At 38.4% G+C, this 14,451-nt stretch overlaps 1 protein-coding gene across 1 annotated transcript in view; it reads left to right on the top strand.

The window, feature by feature from the left end:
- VPS50 (VPS50 subunit of EARP/GARPII complex) overlaps window positions 1–14,451 on the top strand; it is a 131,780-nt gene that overhangs the window by 75,368 nt on the left and 41,961 nt on the right. Inside the window, exon 17 of the mRNA XM_070369843.1 lies at window positions 14,358–14,448. Coding sequence (XP_070225944.1) covers window positions 14,358–14,448 — 91 coding nt within the window. The remainder of the gene's footprint in view (window positions 1–14,357; window positions 14,449–14,451) is intronic.

Below are 14,451 nucleotides of genomic sequence, written 5' to 3'. Positions count from 1 at the left end.
TTTTTTTATTTTTTTTTCCAACTACAATTTTATTTTATTTTTAAACTTTACAAAATTGTATTAGTTTTGCCAAATATCAAAATGAATCCTCCACAGGTATAATTTAAATTGATTATTTACCAAAGTGGGCTTCCGTGGTGGCTCAGATTCTCAAAAAGAATTTGCCTGCAGTGCAGGAGACCCAGATTTGATCCCTGAGTTGGGAAGATCCCCTTGAGAAGGAAATTGTTACCCACTCCCGTATTCTTGCCTGGAGAATTCCATGGACAGAAGAGCCTGCTGGGCTACAGTCCGTGGGGTCACAAAGAGTCGGACATGACTGAAGTGACTTAGCACGCATGCACAGGAAGACAGTGGTAAGGGAACAACATAAAACCCTAACACTACCTTTGTTTACAGCTTCCTTTTCTGTTAAAACTTAAGCCCTACTAAAGTAGAAGTCCCAGCCTGTACACATTGCTTTCCAAAATGAGAGTGGCCTTGTAATCACAGATGGGAAATGGAAAAGAATCAAGAATTGTGAAGAAAGGAGAAACCTAACTTACCCGTTAGAATGAAGGCATGCTGCTTGTCCATTTCCCAAAGATTGCTTTGTATCCTACAATACCACTGGAGGGTCTTCTGTTCATTGTGACTGCAAGATGTATGCAGTGCAGAAATGTGGGTTCATTTAATGGTTTCCATTCTGCATTCCACTTTATTATCAAAAGGTGTCTGTCATCTGTTGCCACCAGGTATAATAGGCATTTCTAGATGCTAATGGAGATTCCTCACAAAAGTTCACCTTGATGAACTTAGAAAATGTAGATATTAATGTTTGTTTTCAAAACACTCAACATTTTAATTGACTTTTCTCAGAAACACTTGTGAAACTTGTTTCACAGTGAGGAGGCTATATTGTATCGTTAGAAGGAGAGGAGGACTGGGAAATAGTAAATTGGGTTCTTATCCCGTTTTTGCCTCTCACTTCACTGACATTGACCAAATTACTTAACCCTCTGGGATATGGTTCTATCTATCAATTGTAAAATGAGGTGGTTGGACTAAATGGTCTCCCTAAGTATTACCTGCAGATCTTTCCCTTTTTTTATGCTGCTCTGTATATTATAAAAGTAGGTTAAAACATAAAGATTTAATTTTTTTTTTTTGTAGTATACTTCCCTTTCCGCAGTGTTTAAACCAGTCTTGCTTATATACTGCCAGTAATCATTCTCTCTCCAACAGCTGCCATTTGGGAAATTATAATGAAAATTACTTGGCAAAGTGGGTGCCAACCATCACTCTGTTCTAAAGCAAGATGAACTTAACAGGCAGTTTAGAAACGATGCCAGTGGACAAATATTGAGTTGATGAAAGTCATTACATTAGCCAGTGATGAATCTAAATCTACTAAATTCTGATTTAATACCTCCTTCACCAAATCATACTACATAAATACCAAAAAATACCGTGAAACACGGTGAACTAGCATCATCTGTTTCGATTTTATTAAAGTGTTTAAACATGCTTACAGTTTGTTTCATGGTCTTCTGCCAAATAGAGCTCTTGAGAATGAAGAAATTCCTGAACCGAATTATCCTGACTTTGAGTCCATTTAGGCTGTTGGTTTGAAGACATAGACTTAACAACAGGGTGAACGTAGAAGCATTTTACTCTTTGGCAGAACAGCTGTTTACAGAATGCACTGGTGTTTTTTTGTGGAAGTATTAAAGTTTGCCTGCTGTTATGTTTTTCTTGGGCAAAGTTGGATGAGCATGTGAGGAAGCACAGTCTCTGTCATCATCTGTCAGTGTAACTTCACATCTTTCAAGGTGTGTTTTATTTCCCCAAGTTTCTTTATGTTCAGGCTCTAAGTTTGTATATACCGAAAGCTGTCAGTCTTCTGGCAGATGTTGCAGAATTCCCCAAAGCACAAATAATCTAAAACAGTAATGACGTAGAGACTGTGCAGTAGTGTACTGTTGTCAAGACATTTAACAAGTACAGTTTGTTTTTAATTGCTTTAATAATCAAAGTTTATAAATGTGTTCAGTGACCTTAAAGGTGCATTGACTGATGTCAGAAGAAGAGAAAGATCACCTATCCTTGTAGGGAGAAACGTCTTTGCTTGCCTGAGTAAGAAAGGCTTGGTTTATTCCTTAAAGTGTATTTAAAATGTGTGCTTCTAGAGTTAGTTTTATTATCCATATACTTATCTTTGTTTTCTCTCTTGGTCAAGTGATTGAATCATGTCTTCTGGTTTGAATATTGGACCTGATATCTTCTAAAACCAACTTGCCTGCTCATGTCACACTGCTCCTCCCTCCCCTGCCCATATATCTTCTGCCAAGTACACTGTTTTGGTTAAGGCTTCAGAGAGAGTAGAAAATAAGTTATCAGTAATTTTAGTTGTATAAGATACCTGAGAGATTTTTTTTTTAAGGAAAAGGTTAACCAGTATAATAACTTCAATGTACATTGAAGTTATTTGTTATATATACATTGAAGTTATTTGTTATATATACATTGAAGTATAAGTGTCCATGGATACATTTACCTAGTATTGCATTATAACAAACTATCCTGAAACTTACAGGCTTAAAACAACCACCATCTTATTGTTATTTCATGTATTCTGTGAGTCAGGAATAATTTAAGCAGGGATCAAGATCCTTCTGCTCCTCATAGCATTGACTGGGGTGACTCAGCGCTCAGCTTTGTGTGGCGGGTTCAGGATGGCTTCACTTGGTGGAGGTGGCTGGAAGGCTGTACAGCTGGCTTGGTTTCAGCGGCCCACATGTGGCCTCCCTCGTGTGGCGCTCTCAGTGTGGTTGGACTTCTTCTATGGCAGCTGGCTTCCCTTGGAACTAGCATTCCAAGAGAACCACGTGGAGGGTGCTTGGCCTTTTCAGACACGCTTGGGACTCATGCAGTCCTTCTACCACATTCCATCGAATGTAGACTTCTCATAACGCTGGTTCAGATTGAACGGGAGGGAAATCAGACTTTCTCTGTTGACAGGGGAGTGGTTAGGTCATGTAGAAGAGCTGTGTGTGGAATAGGAGATACTGTTGCAGCCCTGTTTGCTGTATTCCTTGGGAAAATGGAGAAATGTTTTCAGAAACCAGGTTTTGGGGGGATTTGGTGAAAATGGTACCAATAAATTAGTTTATTTTTAGTACATGACATGTTCTTCTAAAAATTCAATTATGTAAAATATGACTATTTTCCATGTCTAAACTATACAAGAGGGCTTAAATTTTGAACTTAAAATGAGAGCAAAAGGGACAGTGTCTTCATAATATATACCTCTTATATCAGACTAGTTTCTCTTCTGTATATATGTACATTCACATTATATACACACACATATATATACATGTGTGTATATATAATGTGAATGTACATATATACAGAACAGAAATATGTACATACACATAAATATACCATAATAGTGAGTGAACAACTATCAAATTCCACTTTTCCTCCTGCTGGTAAAACGTTTGGGGCCGTGCGGTGTTATCAGTGGCCTTGGGTTCCAACCTTTACTGTGTTCCTCACTAGCTTTACCACCCATGTGATTTTAACCAATCTTTAATTTTCTGAGCATCAGGTTCCTTCTCTACAAAGTGTATAAAGCTTATGTTGGGTATTCTACCTTCTTTAAACTCTGTGCTTTTATCATTTGCTTTTGGAGCCTAACTCCTATTGCTTTAATCTTTTATTAGGTTAAGTAAAAGATCTGTATTTCACACACTTGTAATTCATTGATATTTTCCCTTTAACTTGGCGGTCAACATATTTGAGACAGTTTGTAGATTGGTTATTATCTTCTTCACAATGTTTGCACTTTAAAATCTCTTTAATTTTATTTTAGTTGCACCTGTTCTTTAGTTTGCCAAAAAAATTCTTTGTATCCTGCTGATATTCTGGTTTCTTGAAGATGCAAGTGACACCCACTTCGCTTAAAGTAATGACCGAGATTGCTTTTCACTTAACTTTATGATTACAGTCAATTTTGTTATTCAGCATCTGATCTCAGTTTGTACTTTACATACTTAACTGCTTTTTTACCATAGCTGCTATCTTGTGTGTGTTAGTCCAGTAAATTAGAAAAAAGGATATAAAATATAGATCCTTCCATTTGTATAAAATGTTCTTGGGGAAAGCGTTGCAGAGGAAGTTTTCCTTGGCTTTATTGAATCCATTTGGATAATATTAACCAATGTATGGTTTCCAGTAAAAAGGGATATTTTTCCTTTTTGCTGTTGTTGCTGACCATGTTGCAGTGAAAAGAACGTGACTTGGAAATCAGGCCAGGCCCCTGTCTCTGCTGTCTGCTAGTTGTGAGCCTGTGACCCCTCACAAGTGGATGAATGCTTGCTTGAGCCACCTGTGGCTTTACCTTTAAAATGGGCCTGCCTTTTATTGCAGACAGTTTGGGAGGATAGTGATAGATTAATAGTTTTTTCCTTTGAAAAAATTTTATTAAAACTTAACTCACATGCTGCTATTGCTGCTAAGTCGCTTCAATCACGTCCGACTCTGTGCGACCCCATAGACGGCAGCCCACCAGGCTCCCCCGTCCCTGGGATTCTCCAGGCAAGAACACTGGAGTGCGTTGCCACTTCCTTCTCCAATGCAGGAAAGTGAAAAGTGAAAGGGAAGTCGCTCAGTCATGTCTGACTCTTCGTGACCCCATGGACTGCAGCCTACCAGTCTCCTCCGTCCATGGATTTTCCAGGCAAGAGTACTCGAGTGGGGTGCCATTGCCTTCTCCAAACTCACATAAATGTATGCATATCTTATTGTACAACTCTGTGAATTTTTAATATATGTATACTGCATAAGGGGCTTCCCAGGTGGCGCTAGTGGTAAAGAACCTGCCTTACAGTGCAGGAGACCCAAGAGTTGTGGATTCCATTCCTTGGTTGGGAAGATCTCTTGGAGGAGCGTGTGGCAACCCACTCCACTATTCTTGTCTGGAAAATCCCCGTGGACAGAGTCGAACACGACTGACGTGACTTAGCCCGCAGGCACACACACTGCATAAACTTCCCAGGTTAATATATGTAACTTTTCCAGTATCCCCGAAGAATCTCTTGTACTTTTCTCAGTCAGTAGCCTCAGTCAGAGTTAACTGCTGTTCTTAACTTGTGTCACCACTGACTAGTCATGGCTGAACATTATGTAAATATTGTGGTTTTATAAATATTATTCTGAATTGTGTTGCTTTTGTTGTTTCTCACACACATAGACATGTGAGTTGATTTAGTGTGTTGACCCAGAATTCCTATGATCTGGGGGTTAAATTAGCATTTTAGTAAATTTAATTGGAAATTCTTTTGAATTGCCCATGTATATAATATGTCATGTGTGAATAGTGATGGTTTTATATATTACTTTCTAACATTTGTATTGGTTAGGACTTCTGGTACAGTTTTGAATAGAAGTGCCAACAAGGGACATTCTTTCACTCAGTACTTTACCAGTAAGTATGATATTTGTGGTAGGTTTTTGTAGACACTCTATATCAGATGAAAGAAATTCCTAAGAGATAGTCAACTTTAAGTCAAAAGGTATTACTAAAAGTAAAGGAGATACTTCATAATGATAAATAGATTTTCGTTAGGAAGGTATGACAGTCGTAAATTTGTAAGCTCTTACTAAGATAAAATCAAAATATATAAAGCAAAAATATTCAGATTAGAAGAAGAAATAGACAATTTATAATCATAGTTGAGAATTTTTACGTGCCACTTTTAGTAATTGGTAATATAAACAGACAAAAAAATCAGTCCGGATATATGTTAGACCAGATGTTAATAAAATTTACCTAATTTATGTAGATATATTGATATATATATATATATATGTTTACACATATATGTATGTATACATTATAATATTTAATAGCTGAAGAGTTCATATTTTTTTTCAGAGCAGAAGGACAGTTAATCAAAGTCAATCAATTGCTGGGACTCAAAGCAAGTCTTTGAAAAAGTCTTTCAAAAGATTGAAATCAGAGCATATTCTGACCACAGTGGAATTAAACTAGAAATAAATAAGAGAGAACTAGAAAATCTGCCAGTTTTTGGATATTAAGCAACCTATTTTCCATGTTAAAGAAGGAACCATATTGAGAATTAGAAAATATTTAAAAATGAATGTTAATAAACATATAATATAAAACTGTGAGGTGTAACTAAAGCAGAGGGGGAGATTTTTAGTTTTAAATGCATTTTTTGGTTAAAGAAGAAAGTTTGAAAATCAGTGCCCTAAGCTTACATTTCAAAAAGTTTAGAAAATGACAGCAAATTAAACCTAAAGAAATAGTGGGAAGATAAATTATAAGAGTAGAAGTCACTATACGTGAAGGAGGCGAGTGAAAAAGTTGGCTTAAAGCTCAACATTCAAAAAACGAAGATCATGGCATCTGGTCCCATCACTTCATGGCAAATAGATGGGGAAACAGTAGAAACAGTAAACAGCTGTAGAAAAAGTAAACAGCTGACTTTATTTTTTTGGGCTCCAAAATCACTGCAGATGGTGACTGTAGCCATGAAATTAAAAGACACTTGTTCTTTGGAAGGAAAGTTACGAACAACCTGCTGCTGCTGCTGCTGCTGCTAAGTGGCTTCAGTCGTGTCCGACTCTGTGTGACCCCATAGACGCCAGCCCACCAGGCTCCCCCGTCCCTGGGATTCTCCAGGCAAGAACACTGGAGTGGGTTGCCATAAGTTCCTTCTCCAGTGCATGAAAGTGAAAAGTGAAAGTGAAGTCGCACAGTCGTGTCCGACTCTTCGCGACCCCATGGACTGCAGCCTACCAGGCTCCTCCATCCATGGGATTTTCCAGGCAAGAGTACTGGAGTGGGGTGCCATCGCCTTAGCATATTAAAAAGCAGACATTACTTTGCCAACAATGGTCCATCTAGTCAAGGCTATGGTTTTTCCAGTAGTCCTGTATGGATGTGAGAGTTGGACTATAAAGAAAGCAGAGCACCGAAGATTTGATGCTTTTGGACTGTGGTGTTGGAGAAGACTCTTGAGAGTCCCTTGGACTGCAGGGAGATCCAACCAATCCATGCTAAAGGAAATCAGTCCTGGGTGTTCATTGGAAGGACTTATGTTGAAGCTGAAACTCCAGTACTCTGGTCACCTGATGCGAAGAGCTGACTCTGAAAAGACCCTGATGCTGGGAAAGACTGAAGGTGGGAGGAGAAGGGGATGACAGAGGATGAGCTGGTTGGATGGAATCACAGACTCAATGGACATGAGTCTGGGTAAACTTCAGGAGTTGGTGATGGACAGGGAGGCCTGGCGTGCTGCAGTCCATGGGGTCGCAAATAGTCAGACACAACTGAGCAACTGAACTGAGAAGTCAATGAAAGAGAAAGTAAATGTATAATAGAAGGAAATCTACAATACTACTTAGCAAAACTGGGCAAGAAGAAGAAAGAGATTATATCATCAGTTAAAGGGATATCTATAGATCTTAAGGGGCTTCCCTGGTGTCTCAGTGGTAAAGAAACAGCCTGCAATGCAGAAATCACTGGAGACACGCATTTGATTCCTGGGTCAAGAAGATCCCCTGGAGGAGGGAATGGCAACTCACTCCAGTATTCTTGCCTGGAGAATCCCATAGACGGGAAGCCTGGTGGGCTGCCGTCTATGGGTCGCACAGAGTCAGACACAAACTCCTTCAGAGAGTAGAAGAGAACTTCCGTGGTAGTCCAGGTGTTAAGGATCTGCCTTCCAATGCAGAGAATAGAAAAGGAGGGAATGCTTTATAACTTATTTTATGAGGCCATCATAGCACTAATGCCAAAACATTACAAACAAGAAAAATGACAGGTTAGTAGCGCGAAAGAACTTAAGGGCAAAAGTCCTGAACAAAAGATGGGCAAGTTATATCCAGTGTATCTAAAAAAGGACAATACTTCAAGAACAGGCAGAGTTGAATACAGGAATACACGGTTGACTAGACTTTTTAAAAATTAATAAATTTAATTTACTATTGCACAGCTATAGGAAAAATACAATATTGATCATTTTAATAGATGAAGAAAGAATTTCAATAAGATTTCCTTTGTAGTTCATAATTTTAAGATATCATGTCTGTAATTTTTACTTTCAATCTAGTTTTGCTTCCAGTCTAATTTTAACTTCAACCTTATAGTTCAAGTATGCTTCTTATAAATAGCATATATGGTTTTTTAATTTTAACCTTCAATTGCACAATTTTTGTGTTTCGATTGGACCTTTATTTCATTTTCATGTAATTTATTATTGGCATAGTTGGGTTTAAGCCCATCATATTGCTGTTTGATTTCTAGAAGTGTAGATAACTGTTTTTTCATTCATTTTTTTCTCTCTCTGCTTTCTTTTGGATTGACTGTGTCTTTTCAATTTTCAAATTACTTTTTTGTCAGCCTAAAATTTGTATTCTGGTAGTGGCTACCATCAACATTCCAATATGCATTCCTGTTCTGTTACAGTTGACCTTAGGTTAATATGCTTCCAAAATAATGCAGGAACCAACTTTATAACTCATTTACCTTCTCTTTTAATGTTATTGTCATATATTTTACTTTCTATATTATTTTCTATACTTTTTATATGTAGGTATAACTAAGCTTCAGTCTGTGAGTTGGTATCTTTCGTCACCATAATAGTTTTATATTATTGTGTAATAGAATACCATGAATTTTAGCAACTTAAAACAATGCCCTTTTGCTTTCTCACAGTTCTGTGAAAGTCTGGATGTCTTGTCTAGGTTCCCAGCTTAGGTTCTCATAGGGCCTAAATCCAGGTGTTAGCTGATCTTTCATCTGAAGACTTTGAGGAAGAATCTGCATCTGAGCACATTCAAGACATTGGCCCAGTTCCGTGCCCTGTGGGTTTAGGACTGAGGTTTCTGTTTTCATGCTACCCGTCAGCTAAAAAGCCTTCAGCTTCTTATGTCTCTGGTCCTTGCACTTGACCCCTTTGGTTTCAAAAGCCAGAAATTCTGTCTGACTTCCCCATCTTTTGTCAGGAGAAGAATAAAGATCTACTTTAAAAGGGCTTGTTCAATTAGGGTGTTCCACCTGGATAATTTCTGTTTTGATTAACTCAAGGCAGTTCAAGTAATCTTACTTATATCAGTAGAATCCCTTTTTTCCATATTTGGTGATGTAATCACAGGGTGGTCTTCATCATATTTAGTCCTGGGCAATAGTGCAGACAATCTTTAGGGATTTTAGAGTGCCTTTTAGAGTCCTGCCTATCTCAATAATTGTTCTATAGTAATAGCTTCATCGAGATATAAGTCACATACCAAAAATGCCAAAAATTCACTCCTATAAAGTATATATTAATAATTCAGCAACAGCATCACCACTGTCTAATTTCAGAATATTTTTATCACTTCAAAAAGTAACCCTTTACCAGTTAATTGGCACTTTTCTCCTCCTGTAGCATCTGACAATCACTTACTTATTTTTTGTCTCTGTGTATTTGCCCATTGTGTTTGCCTGCATATAAACATTTCATAAAAATGAAATCATACATTATATGGCCTTTTGTGTTTGGCTCTAACTTAGAATATTTCTAACAGTTCATCCATGTTGGAGCATGTAACAGAACTTCTTTCTTTTTCATTGGTAAATAATATTCCATTGTATGGGTAGACCATAATTTGATTATCCTTTCCTCAGTTAATGGACATTTGGGTTGTTTTCACTTTTTCAGTTCAGTTCAGTTGCTCAGTCATGTCTGACTCTTTGCGACCCCATGGACTGCAGCACGCCAGGCCTCTCTGTCCATCGCCAATTCCCAGAGTTTACCCAGACCCATGTCCATTGAGTCTGTGATGCCATCCAACCATCTCATCCTCTGTCGTCCCCTTCTCCTCCTGCCTTCAGTCTTTCCCAGCATCAGGGTCTTTTCAGAGTCAGCTCTTCGCACGAGGTGGCCAAAGTATTGGAGTTTCAGCTTCAACATCAGTCTTTCCAATGAACACTCAGGACTGATCTCCTTTAGCATGGACTGGTTGGATCTCCTTGAGAGTCTCCAAGGGACTCTCAAGAGTCTTCTCCAACACCACAGTTCAAAAGCATCAATTCTTTGGTGCTCAGCTTTCTTTATAGTCCAACTCTCACATCCATACATGACTATTGAAAAACCATAGCCTTGACTAGATGTACCTTTGTTGGCAAAGTAATGTCTCTGCTTTTTAATATGCTGTCTAGGTTGTTCATAACTTTCCTTCCAAGAAGCAAGCATCTTTTAATTTCATGGCTGCAGTCACCATCTGCAGTGATTTTGGAGCCCCCCAAAATAAAGTCTGACACTGTTTCCATTGTTTCCCCATCTATTTGCCATAAAGTGATGGGACCAGATGCCATGATCTTAGTTTTCTGAATGTTGAGCTTTAAGCCAACTTTTTCACTCTCCACTTTCACTTTCATCAAGAGGCTTTTTAGTTCCTCTTTACTTTCTGCCATAAGGGTGGTGTCATCTGCATATCTGAGGTTACTGATATTTCTCCCGGCAATCTTGATTCCAGCTTGTGCTTCATCCAGCCCAGTGTTTCTCATGATGTACTTTGCATATAAGTTAAATATGAAGGATTGTCGGGGAATGTTTAACAGGAGGATTCCTACCTGCTGTTTCTCACAGGTCCTTTGTTTCTTTTCAAGTGGAGCAGAATGCTGCTCCCAGGAACCAGGGTCATTGTGTGAGACAGGCTTGAGTCTCCTTTAGTAAACATTCTCTTTACAACAAAACTACTTAGTCTCGATCCCCTTTCTTGAGATATGGATGGTCTTCTGACCTTGTGGCAATTATTAATCCCTTGTTCCCTTGGTAACAGTTGTTACACGCTTGGTTTTCTGATCTTTATCATAGTTGTAAGAAACTTCTTGTACCACAGCTTATATATACTCACAGAAAATTCATTAATGCACCTTTGCTCCATCAGAGCTTGGGTCTCCATCTCTTTCTTTCTCTCTCTCTCTCTCTCTGGCTGATTCCTTGGAACGCAGAGACCAGTCTTGCTTACTCTTCTGCCTGGGCTTCTAAGACTCTCTCAAGAAGGTGCCCTGTGCCTTCACCCCTCCTCGAGAGGGCGCCTGGTGCCTTTGTGAGAGACGCAAGTCCTGTGTCAAGGACTTTTTGGTTTTCTGCGTAAACCAGGGAGTATCAGCCTCTTTCTCTCTTTTACTTTCTTATCGTCGCCTCCCGACCGCCAGGTCCCGGTCCATTAAAGGACCCCAACAAAGGATGACAGTATACAGCATTGACGTACTCCTTTTCCTATTTGGAACCAGTCTTTTGTTCCATGTGCAGTTCTAACTGTTGCTTCCTGACTGCATATAGGTTTCTCGGGAGGCAGGTAAGGTGGTCTGGTATTCCCATCTCTTTAAGAATGTTCCACAGTTTATTGTGATCTGCAGAGTCTAAGGCTTTGGCATAGTCAATAAAGCAGAAATAGACGTTTTTTTCTGGAACTCTCTTGCTAATGATGCTGCTGTAAACATTTCTGTATAAGTTTTTGCATAGACATATATCATCAGTTCTTTGGGTATGTATCTAGGAATGTGTAGTAAGATGACAAATGTTTTGTCTATTTCCCTCTGTCCCCCTTCCCCCACCCCCCAACATAAATTAGGTCCTAATATTTGGCAGCTGTAAATGTTAATTTATTTGGAAAAAGTATTTTGTAGATATGACTAAGTTAATGACTTTGTGGTGAGATTATCTTGGATTATCTGGGTGGGCCCTAATGCCATCACAGTTAAAGAGAGATAGAAGGGAACTTGATACAGATATAGAGACACATAGAGGAGAAAGTTATGTGAAGACAGGTAGAAGATGGGGTGCTGTGGCTACTAGCCAAGGAATGGTAGCAATTAGCATAAATCAGAAGACTCAAGGAACAGATTCTCCTCTAGAGCTTCTGGAGAGAGTGTATTCCTGCTGACATCTTGATTTCCACTTTGTGATTTCAGACTTCTGGCCTCCAGAACTGTGAGATTATAAATTTCTGTTGTCTTAAGTCACCTGTGTGTGCGCATGCTAAGTCACTTTAGTCGTGTCAGACACTTTGCGACCCTATGAACTGTAGCCCACCAGGCTCCTCTGTCTTGGGATTGAACCCAAGTCTCCTGCATTGGCAGATGGGTTCTTTACCACTAGCACCACCTTAAGCCTTAAGTCACCCAGTTTTGTTAATTTATTATAGTAGCCACAGAAAACCAACACAGAGCGAAGTTTCTGGGTCATATGGTAACTCTATATATGACATTTTGAGGAACTACCAAACTTTTCCAAAGTGGTGTACCATTTTGCATTTCCACCAGCACTATATAAGGGTTCTAACTTCTCCAAACCCTTGCTAGCTCTTGTTGTCTCTTTGATTTAGCTATCCTGGTGGTTGTGAAGCAGTACCTCCTTACGGTTTGGATTTATATTTGCCTGATGAATGACACTTTTTGCATGTTTACTGGTCATTCATATATCTTCTTTACAAAAAATATCTGTTCAAAGCATTTGCCCATTTTAAAATTGATTTATCTTTTCTTTGTAGAATTGTAAGAGTTGTAAGCTTCATAGTTTTAGTTCTTACATTTGATCTGTGATTCATTTTAGTTAATTTTTGTAAATGGTGACAGGTATGGGCACAACCACTTCTGCCAAATTCTCAGCCGTGACCTACCATTTCAGACGTTTCTTTTGCGCTTCTCTCTGTCCTCTCCATCCAGTTGTATGCATGCTAGATGTTTTGACAGCCTCACCTATCTCTTATGATCTTTTCTGTTTCTTCCCTTTTTTCCTTTTTTTTCCCCATTTGTGCTTCAGGTTTGCTATTTCCTATCAAACTGTCTTCAAGTTCATTAATTCTGTGATCTGGTGTTTTGCTTGAATGTGAACGTGAAGTCGCTCAGTCGTGTCCGACTCTTTGCAACCCCTGTAGCCTACCAGGCTCCTCTGTCCATGGGATTTTCCTGGCAATAGTACTGGAGTGGATTGCCATTTCCTTCTCCAGGGGATCTTCCCAACCCAGGGATCAAACCTGGGTCTCCCACATCATAGACAGACGCTTTACCGTCTGAGCCACCAGGGAAGTAAAAATCGGGTGTTTTACTTACCCAATTTTAATTTGAAGTATTGTATTTTTTCAGTTATAGAATGTTTGATTCTTTTTTGTTTTTATTATTGCAGTTCTTAAAAAAATTTTCTCTCCATTTTGTGCATCTTTTTTTCTGTATTTTGTTTAACTTGTTTACAGTAGGTACTTTAAAGCCCTTGTCTATTAAACTCACTAATATTTTGAACAGTTTCTGCTTTTCACAGATTTTACCATTTATTCCATCTTTAATTTAGAACCTGTGGGTTTTTGTTTTAAAAATCTAGATTTTGTTTTTAGCATGATTTTAGTAACAGCAGTGAGGTTTGTTGTAGGAAGAGGACAGGCACTGGCCTTTTTATTCCTGCATTAACAAGAAAGAAGTATTTGTTTCTCTGGAATTGCTTGTATATATACTGATTACTGAAGATACAGGGCTTCCCAGGCGGTGCTTCTGGTAAACGATTTGCCTGCCAGTGCTGGGGACACAAGAGATGGGAGTTCGATCCCTGGGTCAGAAAAATCCCCTGGAGAAGGAAATGGCAACCCACTCCAGTATTCCTGCCTGAATATTCCATGGACAGAAGACCCTAGCAGGCTACAGTCCATGAATCACAAAGAGTTGGACACTACTGAACGTACATACACTCACATGCACACACTCAGAAAACAGTAAGCAGTATAATGTGTGACTACTTGTTAATTTAAGTGCCATACTTACTAATTTGTCTTGTAAATGTTGTGTAGAGATAGGCGCTGAGCTAAAATATATTTAGAGAGTGATAATCACCTTGATATTGTGGTTTAGTAAGAATGATTAAGATCTATGCTTTTTAACATAACATTAAATTAAACATAACAATAACATAACATTTAACATTTGTCAGTATTTATGGTTTCATAAACCCTGTAAATTATTTCTTGTTTTTTTCTTTTGGCAATGATGTCATTAGCTAAAGGATATCTTATGTACATGAGTTGGTGAGTCGCTTAGTTTAGTCCCTTAATAAAAATGTCATTTTCCCTGCATTTATTATTTTTGCAATATAGTAGAAATATTATTGGGTTTGGTAAATACTTGAGGTTTTTTTCTCTTACAGATAAGTACATAAAAGCAAATGTTTGTGTTTACTACATTGGTCTGAATGGATTTTCAAAATTGATTATGATCACAGTGATAACTGTAATAGTTTTTGTTACATTAATTCTTGCGTGCAGTGTGCTTTTCTTCTTACTTTTGGGATTATTCGTTATTTGTTTTTAAGAACAAGGCTTGATGAACTGAGAATGTTTCTAGAGAATGAGACCTGGGAGCTTTGTCCTGTGAAGTCAAATTTCAGCATCTTGCAACTTCATGTA

The sequence above is a fragment of the Bos mutus genome, chromosome 4 (genome assembly GCF_027580195.1).
Source record: "Bos mutus isolate GX-2022 chromosome 4, NWIPB_WYAK_1.1, whole genome shotgun sequence".
Taxonomy (NCBI): Eukaryota; Metazoa; Chordata; class Mammalia; order Artiodactyla; family Bovidae; genus Bos; species Bos mutus.
The sequence above is the reverse complement of the archived record's forward strand: the minus strand, read 5'-3'. Positions and strand labels throughout refer to the sequence as shown.